Source organism: Scardinius erythrophthalmus (assembly GCF_964197995.2).
Source record: "Scardinius erythrophthalmus genome assembly, chromosome: 2".
Classification (NCBI taxonomy): domain Eukaryota; kingdom Metazoa; phylum Chordata; class Actinopteri; order Cypriniformes; family Leuciscidae; genus Scardinius; species Scardinius erythrophthalmus.
In genome coordinates, this window is record NC_138222.1 from 9,555,547 (window position 1) to 9,567,702 (window position 12,156).

Sequence of the window (12,156 nt, forward strand, 5' to 3'; positions counted from 1 at the left end):
TATTTTGAATATTTAACAACTATTTAAGCCGCTCAGTTTGATCTGTATGATTTTTGAAAACCCATTTCACTCATTAAGTGAAAACTCACTAAAAAGACTGTTGCGTTTATCAAAAGGTTCCCAGAAGGACCAGAAGAAGTCATGAGGTCAAATGGCAGGAATGACCCTCGTGATGTGTGGTTAAGGGCATTTTTTGAGATAAATGACCATGTTGATTCTGTGAGGAAAATGAGTGTTAACTTACAGTGAGACTGTTCTGTTGGGAAATGATTCAGTAGAAGGCACCTGATGGAGCTCCATGTTACTGCAGACCACTTTTCTGTCCAGTGTGGCCCCAGACGAAGAGCTTTTCCCTCCTGCACTTTTGAAGCGTTCATCATATGATTTACATTCAGTCGATCCTGCAGAGCTCGAGCTTCTGAAAAGCACAAAAGCCAGAAAAAAGACACAAGTAGCGCCCACCGACATCACTCCTGCCTTCGTTGATATTCACACGGCAAGGAGAGGGGTCAGATTAGCATATAAATAGCCCCAGAAAGCCTTTCGTTGCTGTTGTGTATATCTAAACACGATCTCTGCGATGAATATTCGTCAAAAGCCATCAAGCAGAGACGCTGGTCAGCACTCCTTTAAGTCATGGTCGAAATACTGACTCGACACAACATTAGATGGGACGATTTATCATGGTTTTTGCTCTCCACATTAAGCAGTCCGAAAGGCAGCGGTCGAATATCCTTCTTTGTTTTCCATAAGCATCATTGTACAACTCAACACACCTTCTCCAGCTGGTTTCACGCAAGTTTCCACTGTTTTACACGAAGCATTTTCTTTGTTTCCAGTCAAAGTGGAGACCTCGCTCCTGCGCTAAAAGAGAGACAGCTGCAACCATCCCGAGATAACAGTCTCACAAACTCAAGGAAATCTGTTCACGTAAACTTTTTCTCTGTGCGCATCTCACTGCACATTTATTTGAACTCCAAAAGAAAGCCAAACAGTTTCTAGACGGTAGTTGTTCGAAGGTTATCTAAAACAGGTCATTAAACGCGACATGTCCGCGTGCCGAACAATAAAACCATTCTTGAGAAACTGAATGCGTAAAGTTGGTTTTCACTTTGCTGCTGTTCCCCATAAGCTTGAATGCTGCTACCGACCACGACGGTAAAAACGCTTTGTGAGAGCTACAAGCGGAATGTGTAACCCAGGGTCCCAGAGTGTGCTTCTTGCAGTCGGTGAGACGGTAAAAGCGTGAATGTGTCCAGCGCTGCTCAGTTCATAGCCGAGTGTGTTGCCGTTCTCTTTCTCTGAGCCTCGGGCTCCATGTTCCATTTCCTCCCCTGACGTCATCATAGGTTTGGTCTGAACTCCAGTCAACACCGATCCTTTTAATTAAACCCACTGTTGTTATTGCCCAAATTTTATACAATAATGCCTTTAATTTAAAAGATATTATTTTCTTTTATACTGAATCTTCAGTCAGTAGGCATATAAGTTTATAGAATATATCCTCAATTGCTCTTTTTTTGTATCCATGAAGTTTTTCATTTTTGATTTAAGTAGACTGACTAATCATATCTCGGTCACTGTGATTTTGCCATGTTAGACATCCTGGATTGACATATTTTGTTGATCCTGGAACAACATTCCTTTACGAAAAAATAGGCCTAGGCCTAACCCTACCCCTAAACCCAACCCTACTAATAACTTATCCCTAAAATTAGAGGGAAATGATGTGTGAATAATAACTGATGTACACCTAAGTCTAAACTTACATAAAATTTAAAATTGTCACTTAGATCTGATTGGTTGATTGGAACTCTAGGATCAACAAAAATGTTGATAGAGGAACATGTTGTACTTGGTGAAATCACATTCACCTCAAAGGTCTTTGTTTAAATGTTAATAAAAGATGTGACAGATTTCTGAAGCTATAGGCTATGGGATATTTTTTGGTAATGCTATTGATGAGGTTTAGTTTGCTCTCCTGCTGTCAATGTTGTCCATTTAGTTATTTAACTTGGCTAAAACTCTCATGGGTAAAACAGCTCTGTCCTTGACAACTTTTTAGGAGGTTATTGAAGAGTTATGAAAAGACCCTGTAAATAGTCATCTGATGGTATATGTACTCAATTAAATTATATCGTTCTGAAAATAAAAAAAAATCTTGAGAATTCTTGCCCTCTTTGGTTTTATCAGTGTTAACCCCTCTCGTTGTTTTTTTAATTTTTTTTAATTTAGATTTCTATTACTATAATTTTTAGTCATTACTTTTCCAGGCCTGCAAATTGCACTTATTTTTTTTACTTTTCACTTATCTGTATACAGAAAATTATGCAGATCAGTGTACTTTTTACTAAATATTTACTTTGATAATAACAAGAGTCATTTAAACCTGTTAAAATTTCTAGTATATGGTCTAAATGTTTTATGTCATTAAGAGGTTGCTGATCTGTGTGAAATGCAGTAGGCTACTCTATTTAAAAACTTTTTTAAATTCTAAACAGCATGCAGTTCATGACCTCACCGAACATTAATTGAGAGACTATCTATTTCTATTTGCAAAAAATAATTTGTAACACCAGGATTATTTAAGACTATATAAGGTGCTAAAGTAGCTAGCAGGATTAACCTGTAACCTGCCAGGTTACATAACAAAAAAATATGCTTTTCCATTTTATTATACTGTATATATATATATATATATATATATATATATATATATATATATATATATATATATATATACACACACATATATACTGTATATATATAGTTAACATGTAAGAGACAACTGAGTGACCCACTTCTGCAGTTAATAAAAAAGCACATCCATTTCCTTTAAAGTTATGGCATTCCATTACAAAACCACAAAACAAAATGCAACACAATACTAAAGGATCCTTGATCCATTGTGCTCAGTTGTTTTTGTGTGGCCCTCACAAAAGGTTCTCTTTGCATTGCTGCACTACAAACAAGTTTAGACAGGTTGGCAGTAGTGTAAAAAAAAGAAAAAAAAAAAAAAAAGAAAAAAAGTTAGCCTAAATGGGTCCTCGTCGTAGCAGAACAACCTGAAGAGAACAATGCATTGTGTGCTGCGTTTGTGACTTTGAATCGCATGCAGATGCTTCCTATGGGAGCATAAATCTTTCTCATGTAGTCATTGTGACCAGGGACAATTTAGAAGCCGTGTGTAAAGAGGACTGCACCTCATGCTGGTCAAAGGTCTCTGACTGTCCTTGGGGCTTTTCAGTTTATTTCCTTTTCAGTCTCTTACGAAACATGATACGATAAACTATTGCATTACAATTCGTTGAGCCTAAAAACAAATCATTAACGTTTATTCTACCGAACAGCAAAAACGTCACTAATTTAAATTAATCAAAAAACGTCAAAAATGTTAATAATGTAAAAAAACGTCACTAATGTATATATATATATATATATATATATATATATATATATATATATATATATATATATATATATATATATATATATATATATATATAAAATGAAATGTACCTTGTACGGTCTCATGACGTTGGTGCGCGATGACGTAACGTGCAGGGCGAGCTGACCTTCACCGCTTTCTTAAGCTGCGAACGTGCTGCCAGAATTGATTGCATGGACATGTGGCTGCAGTGTGTAGAGGAGTCAGGAGATGTGGGAGATGTGGAAAAAATACTTGTGTAAGAGGGGAGTGTGAAGAGGAACAAGTAAAATGCATTCACTGTTTGGGAAATCACCATGCGGGGTCAATGCAATGTCCTGAAAAAATCAAACAGGTAAAAGTGAGTAAAATCAGAGCAGAAGAAGGGCTAACATATGCAGAAGCTACTAAGAGAATGGAACGAGCAGTAGTGCAAACAGAACAGGAGACGGGAAAGAAGGGAGATGATCAGAATAACGTTATTGGCATGGACAAGAAGCGATTTCTAGGATTTATTGCTATGGTGGTCAATTGTGCTGTGGAAATTAAAGGGAAATCGGAGAGGATCAAGATGGTGTTGGATGCGGCGAGAAGATTTTTGGACATTGTGGACATATCAGGAGAAGAACTAGATAATACGCTGAGGAAAGAATTTATACCATCTCAGACAATTGAGTATGACATACAGAACGGGCAGTGAACTTTGGGGTGGTCACTGTAAATATACTGCACTGGGAAAACTATTTAATTCAGTAGGTGGCGGTAATGCAACAATTTGGATGCCAACTGCCATAAAACCTAAAAAGAAGAAGAAGAAGAAGAATTGATTGCATGCATTTTTTTTATTCCGTTTAACTTTGTCTAGTTTCCTCTTCATCATTGTCTTAAAATATGTCTGCACTAGATGTCACCGTATTTCCAAAAGACTTTGCGTGGGGAGCTGCGACTGCTGCTTATCAAATAGAAGGTACATTTTACACTTGTGTTAATTTACTGTAGTAAACGTCGCGGTGGTTTTCGAGTTTGTTATCTGATTTAACTCACTTGCAGATTCAGCATTTCAGGATGCATGTAATAGCAACAATTTGCAATTATTTAGAACATAGAGTTGTTTAGTTACAAAAATACTACAAGGTTTTTAACGTGGCATCATTATACTGTCATGTTTCTTAACAAATACCATGGTAATTATATGGTCTTCTTCATTAATAGTACATTATAGTACCATGCAAATACCATGGTAAGATGATATCGCTAGATTATAACACCCCAGTACTTTTTGTTGAAGGCAGGTGTGGATTGTTACTTTGTAGCAGTCAAACTTTGTTATTTGACAGTTGTACATTACAAAAGAAAATTAAATGAGGTTATATATAATGGGTCTAAACTTTCCTTTCGATTCCTTAAATTATCTTGCAGGAGGCTGGAATATGGATGGTAGAGGCCACAGCGTATGGGACACATTCTGTCACGTCAAAGGACGGGTGTTTGAAGACCATAATGGAGATGTGGCCTGTAACAGCTATCAGCTCTGGAAAGAGGACTTGAAATGTATCCAACAGCTTGGTCTCACCCATTACCGTCTGTCCATATCCTGGTCACGGCTCCTTCCCGATGGAACCACAAATCATGTTAATCCAAAAGGTGCTCAAGGCAAAATGCCCCTCTTTGTGAGGCTCATAAGAGTAAAATCAAAAAAGTCAATCCCTTGTTCTTTCTCTGTGCTAAACAGATTTACAAACCCTGTAAATAATACTTTGAAATAATAACTTCTCACTAAAAAACACAAGTAAAATTAGATATTTATCTAAATAGCATAAATATTCACCTGTAGGAACAGGAAAATATGAAAAACGAGTCAAAATACTTTATACTTATCTTTATACTCAAAACACTTTTATTGAAATTCTAGCATTCTTAATCCATGAACAAGTTTGAGGAAACAAAGCATCAACTTTTGTGTTTTCTTGGATTTTATTTTTAGTGCATTCTTTTTAAAGTAATTTTTTATGGAATATTGCAGTGTTATTATAAATGCACTTTTTTAAAATTCAAGTACCATTGTAATGTTTAATCAAAAACCTCTCAACAACATATCTTTTCTGATGATGCGTCACTCACATGAGATCATAGCAATTAACAACAATTGTCCAATCAATTTCTAATGGACAAAATCAAGTCCTGCCCTAATTTTGCCTAGCTCGTGAACCCGTTACACTCGGATTTACATTTGTCACATTAGTGAGGAAAATATCGTTTTCATGCCGACTCTAAATGATTTAAAGGATTGACACGGACAATGTAAAAAGGTTTGCAAGTTTAATTTTGGCCTACTTGTCACCTAAATCATTATACTTCCTAAAGTTACTTACCTGCGTTTTTGACCTTTTTTCCGTAACCCTCAGGTGTGGCGTATTATAACGAAGTGATTAACGACTTGATTGCTTGTGATGTGACGCCCATGATCACATTGTACCACATGGACTTACCTCAGGCCTTACAGGATCTTGGTGGATGGAACTCAGCAGATATTGCAGACATCTTTGAAAGTTATGCCAGGTTTTGCTTTAAGACCTTTGGGGACAGAGTGAAGCTGTGGATCACACTGAACGAGCCCTATGTTTGTGCCAAGCTGGGTCATGAAGATGGCACCTTTGCCCCTGGGATCAAAGATCCAGGAATATCAGTCTACTTGGTGGGACATAACATGCTGCGTGCCCACACCAAAGCCTGGCATACTTATCATGCTCATTTCAGGCCTTTACAAGGAGGGCAAGTGTCTCTTGCCCTGAACAGTGACTGGGTAGAGCCGTTGAACCCGGACTGTCCTAAAGATGCTGCAGCCACTGAGCGCTACAAGGACTTCACTCTGGGCTGGTTTGCCTGCCCTGTGTTTTGCACAGGAGATTACCCAGAGTCCATGAGATTCAGGATTGAGAATAGAAGCTTGGATCTGGGATACAAGCAGGGCTCTCGGCTACCACGCTTCTCAAAGGAAGAGCCCACTCCTTTGGGCACAGCGGATTTCTTTGCACTAAACTATTACACCTCTCGGAAAGTCAAAGATCTAAGTAGTGCTGATAAGAACAACGAGCTCAGTTTCGTGGGGGATCAGGGGGTAGAGGGGGTTGTTGACCCGTCATGGCCCATATGTGGGGTTCACTGGTTGGCTGTTGTTCCTGATGGATTGCGGAAATTGCTGAAATATATAAAGGTACCTTCATTTATTTGTGCCCAATTCTCTCTAACTTTCCTTTATTTTTCCTTTATTTAATTAGGAGTATATTTATTATACAGTGATTCATATATTGTCTTGTTAACAAAATAATTTACATTTGCTTGTTTTTTTTAGGACACATATTCCAGTCTGCCCATCTATATCACTGAAAATGGCTTTTCGCAGATGGGGCCGGTTCAGATAGAAGATGCCGACCGCTCACAGTTCTATCTGGACACTCTGCAGGAAGTTGGCAAAGGTACTGTCATATTAAACACTGCGCAATGTACAATAAAATAGCTCAAGAGTACAAAGTTAATTTTATACAGTTAATTTTATACAGACTTGTAATGCCTTTGTGAAAAAGTGTGCTTCAATGCGTAGTTGTATTGTTCTTAAACACAAATAAATAGTTTTTCCTTAAAAAACGTACTTGCAGATAATTTAATTTTAATGAAAACAAAAAGGTTATTTAAGTGTGCTTAAAAGAGAGTACACTTTCATGACTTTCTTAACACACTTAAGTTGTTTGTAATACACTTTGTAATAATGTCAAATGAAAAGTTTTACTTTAAAAGTGCTTCTTAAATAATTACTTTAATAATCTTTTGTTGTCCTTTAAAAAAAAGAACACTTTTTTTTGATGTGTTGACTATAACATACTAAAAAATGTGCAATGTACTAGATTATTATTATTATTCCAACTTTATGTTTGTATTTAAAAACAAGACATGAATTTCAACAGAAATTACATTAAGTAAATTTTATTTTACCATAAATGCTTGTCAGTACATGTGGCAATACCATATTTTAAAGACAATAGAAGTAATTATGAGATTACATACAAAGATGAATTTGTGGGTCAAAAGGCACCCTTAAGTTGAACTAATTGTATACATTTATACTATAATACATTTTCATTTAATTGCAATTAAGTGTCAAAACACTACATTCAGGTTATACTTACTTTTAAGTAAGTATATTGTTGCCATGATAAGTACTCTTTTATAAGTTTGCTTAAAGGGTTAGTTCACCCAAAAATTAAAATTATACCATGATTTACTCGCCCTCAAGCCATCCAAGGTGTATATGGCTTTCTTCATTCAGACTAACACAATCGGAGTTATATTTAAAAAAATATCCTGTCTCTTCCAAGCTTTATAATGGCAGTGAATGGGGGGTGAGATTTTGAAGCCCCAAAAATGCATCCATCCATCCATCATAAAAAAATAATCCAAAGGGGGTTAATACAGGCCTTCTGATGCGAAGCATTGGGTTTTTGTAAGAAAAATATCCATATTTAAAACTTGATTAGCTATAATAACTAGCTTGCGACAGATGACCGTACGCAGCGATTTGCAGCCTCTGACCTGGCGCATGACATATTGACGAACGCGGAAGCGCAGAGGATAGAGCAAAACACCGATCACGAACTAGAAGTCTAAAATGAGAAATTTTAAAGAGAAATCTCAGAGGATTTCGATATAGTAGTAGAGGAGCTTGAGTTTGTTGCACAGCCCTATTTGTTTAAACCGCGAGAAGCGTCAAAGCTTATGCTACTATGCGTACGGTCATCTGCCGGAAGCTATTTATTATAGCTAATATCGTTTTAAATATGGATTTTTTTCTTAAATGCATCGTTTCGCTTCAGAAGGCCTTTATTAACCCCCTGGAGTTGTGTGGATTACTTTTATAATGGATGGATGCACTTTTTTGGGCTTTAAATTTTGGGCTCCCATTATAAAGTTTGGAAGGGTCAGGACATTTTTTAATATACCTCTGATTGTATTCGTCTTAATGAAGAATGTCATATACACCTAGGATGGCTTGAGGGTGAGTAAATCAAGTTTCATTTTTGGGTGAACTATCCCTTTAAGTGTATTTTCTTTTTCACAAGCGTGGATGTAGTCCTGAAATTGTAAAATCCAGTTGACAGGACATTAAAGTCCTTGTATTGTAGCTTTGAGACCCAGACTACTGAAAGTTTTTCAAATATTATATACTATATTATTATAATATGGATGATGTGTTTGTTTTCCAGCTATCAGTCAAGATGGAGTGAATGTAAAGGCATATTTTGCCTGGTCACTGCTGGATAACTTTGAATGGCTTGATGGCTTCAGTGTGCGCTTCGGCTTGTTTCATGTGGATTTCTCTACGCCTGAACTAAAACGCACCATATACCGCTCAGGTAGAGAGTATGCTGCTGTCATATCCAAACATCGCTCTCAGACCAAACCCAAGAGCATTTAACAACACTACTAAGAAACGAAATCAACATTATATTACACATGAAGAAATTACATCAGGAAATGTCTAATGAAAATGCAGTAATTTATATTTTTTGCAGCCTAAATAATCATGAGCCTAGCTGGTTACACTACAGTGTTGCTTGCTGTAAAATCAAGTGAGTCATTGTTATTAAATCGAAGTTGGACTTAATTCCTTTAGCTGAGGGTTCTTGAACATTAAGTATGAAGCATAAGCAAGAAAATCAAGGTTTCAGTTCTAGTGTTTTGTTGATAAATGCTGCCTCTGTGTGGCTAAAAATGGTATTAAATTTGGAACAGCATTTTGTGCTGGTATATTGGCTGGGATTGCTTTATGCGAGTTCTACAGTCATTACACTCTCCTAATGGTGTAAAAGGAGAATGTTCATGAGATATTAACATAACAGGTTGTAGTAATTTTACATGCAAACTAAAGTGTCATTAACTGGATTGCACATGCAATTACCATTGGAAATGAGGGAATGCTGAATCTAACCACAGCCCTAAAGTCCCAAGGGAGTAAATGGCTGAAAAAAATTGTGTTCTGTTCTAATTGTTCACCCAGGAACAGCCATTATTGCATCCTATAAATTAATAATATGAGATCACAAATCGTATTTGATTGTATTGTTTGAATTATGATAATCGGAGCTCAAGTGAATTAAGCAACAATAGAAGCTATTTTTAATCCACATGTTCCAGTCAGTCTGACATTTTTATACAGGTTTCTTGAATGTAAATGAGTGCATTTAATTGTAACATTCAATCACCTCCACTGATGGTCAATTATACAGATGTCAAATTAATGGAGGCACATTTTTATTGGAACATACTTATATTTTGACACACTTATGAAATATTCAGCAACAAGGGAACTCATTAGATTAATATAAATTAACTGAATAATTTAGCTGCTAATTAACTATTTCCAGTATGAAGTAGATTATATTCAAAACCTAGAACTTGTGTCCTAGAACAGGGTTCCCACGATTAAAACCTGGAAATATCATTAAATATTTGCGAATTGCAGCCTGGAAAAAGTCACGGCAATTAGCGAAACGGTTTTTGGTTACGCTTAAATATTTCATTGGGTATAAAAATAGCTTTTTGTGAGTGCATTCTCTATAGTTTTAAAAATCCTTATTTATTAATCATGAACAACTAAATAATTAATGGAAATGCAATGGTCAAGAAGTGTGGGAACCCTGTTAGACAAGCGTCCTATAGGTTTCAGCGTCAGTGACAGTATGTGTTAAATGATATGGCTCCGGTGTTGGCGGGAGAAGCCAGCAGGGAGTGAAAGACGGTCGAAACAGAAAGATGTAGAAACAGAGATACCCTGTGAGATAAAGGCAGTCTCAATGAATAAACCACAGAAGAATAAATAAAAGCTTGTATGCGAGAGAATCCATTTCAAAGTGCCTTACCTAATAAAATCAGATGTTGAATTTAGCACTCCTGATGATGCAAGTGTTACTTTTGGTCATTTTGATATCATAATACATCTATAGGCCAGAAATCACATTATTATACCACAATGAATAGATACAGCACCAAAAGTAACAATACACCAATAACTGATGTTTTATGTAATTACAATACTTGAATGAAGAACCTCATGAGCGACTGAATGCTTCCAATCAAAGAAATATTTGTCAAATAAACATTTAAATAAACATGACTTGAGGCCTTTCTCGAATTGACCAATTTCTACAATATAGAATTATTAATTTACAATTATAGAATTCTGAATCAACATGCATCAATGCCAATTTTTCTATATATTGTAATCATTATGTTCACAACTTGTAATAATTACTTCAGTGAGCTCATTGTTTCTGCCTTAAATGAATACATGATGTTAGCTAACTGCGTGATCTGAAATACGTAACTTGGACACAGTCACCTTTGATAACAGATCACTCTAAATTGTAATGTAGACGCATGCATTTTCTGTAAAGCTGCTCTGAAACAATGTGTTGTGAAAAGCGCTAATAAATGTGAATTTAATTGAAAATATAATTATAATAAATAATAGAGCCTTTGCTGGTTTAGTGATATTTCATGATTAATCTGAAATAATAAGTGAACATATGTAAATGTTTTTATATTAAATATTCTAAAACCCACTTGTTTATTTCTGCCTCTATGTTTTGTGCTTTCATTTTCAAACTCCTGATTTTAAATCAAAATTAGTTTAGATACTATGGAATTAATATTTAACATCTACGGGTCAGTAGGCATTCACAAAGATAAAAATACATTTTCAATGTTAAAGATAGTTGTATAGGAGACGGCAATAAAAGTAAACTCTTCCATACCATCGTGACGTTCAAATGACTGACTTCAGCCTATTTGGACTGAAGTGAATGGGAACACTAATGGCATTTCTTCTGGCATGAGGACTGTACTTTCAGCAGCCAGTTCAATGTGGAATGTACATTTTCAGTTCCATTTAGTCCTGAATAATAGGCACTCACTGTGAACTGTCATCGTCTGAGTGGCTGAAAAAGGCCTCCCTTGGGCCCCAATAATGACAGGATTATATTCTCAATTGATACTGCAAAGTCTTTGTTTGTATAAGATCTCTAAAAAAAATTCCTATAAGCTTTAAACCAAGAAGCTGAAAAGATTATTGCACCAAGTACATTGCTATTTTTACTCAAATAATTATTGGAAACTAATGTCCTCATTTCTGTTCAGCCATATTCTCTTATTCAACCTCTTTTGAAGTGAGAAAAAAAACTAACAGTTTTGGGGGGTACTGCATTACAGGTAACACGAGTTACATAATTAGGTTATTTTTTTCAAGTCACTAATGTAACGCATGAGCTACTTTTAAATTTACAACAAAATATCCGAGTTTACTCTTTTAAATAAATAACGGAAGTTATTTTGTTTTACACTGAAACCACGTTGAGAGAAATCAGGAGTGTGCAAAGGCTTTGTGTGAACATGATGGTTATTGTAGTTAAATGTGTATGGAAGCGGATTAGTCTCAAATATAATTCACGCAAAAAACATGATTCACATGCATAGGCAATTTCACATGCATGAAACCTAATTCACATACACACACACACAAAATTTTTTTTTTGATGATGTAACATGAAGGTAGGCCCGCCCTCACGTGATACTGATTGGTCGATTGATAAGCTTAAATCTGATTGGCTAAAAAGTACGACTGCTCTGTAGGAGGAGAGCGCTGCCAGGAAAGTCTCAAAAACACACACACAAATCCA

At 36.0% G+C, this 12,156-nt stretch overlaps 2 protein-coding genes across 2 annotated transcripts in view; one reads left to right on the forward strand and one right to left on the reverse strand.

Annotated features, from left to right (window-relative positions):
- Positions 1 to 1,342, reverse strand: part of adgra3 (adhesion G protein-coupled receptor A3) — a 50,406-nt gene extending 49,064 nt beyond the window's left edge. Inside the window, exon 1 of the mRNA XM_081359286.1 lies at positions 245 to 1,342. Within this exon, the coding sequence (XP_081215412.1) occupies positions 245 to 468 (224 nt within the window). The 5' untranslated portion in view covers positions 469 to 1,342. The remainder of the gene's footprint in view (positions 1 to 244) is intronic.
- A 2,201-nt stretch (positions 1,343 to 3,543) lies between these two features.
- On the forward strand, positions 3,544 to 11,036 carry gba3 (glucosidase, beta, acid 3). The gene is made up of 6 exons (XM_081349292.1): positions 3,544 to 3,686; positions 4,332 to 4,394; positions 4,847 to 5,071; positions 5,833 to 6,641; positions 6,780 to 6,903; positions 8,686 to 11,036. The coding sequence occupies exons 1-6, from the start codon at positions 3,659 to 3,661 to the stop codon at positions 8,895 to 8,897; spliced, it is 1,461 nt and encodes a 486-aa protein (XP_081205418.1). The 5' UTR covers positions 3,544 to 3,658; the 3' UTR covers positions 8,898 to 11,036.
- The last annotated feature ends 1,120 nt before the right edge of the window (positions 11,037 to 12,156 follow it).

What these genes read in the sequence shown, in the direction of transcription:
- gba3 (XM_081349292.1), top strand. Translation starts at nt 3,659, where the DNA reads ATGTGGGAGATGTGGAAAAAATACTTGT. An exon ending in GATGTGGAAAAAATACTTGT is followed by an intron (nt 3,687 to 4,331) that starts GTAAGAGGGGAG and finishes TGTCTGCACTAG; the next exon opens with ATGTCACCGTATTTCCAAAA. An exon ending in AATTGCTGAAATATATAAAG is followed by an intron (nt 6,642 to 6,779) that starts GTACCTTCATTT and finishes TGTTTTTTTTAG; the next exon opens with GACACATATTCCAGTCTGCC.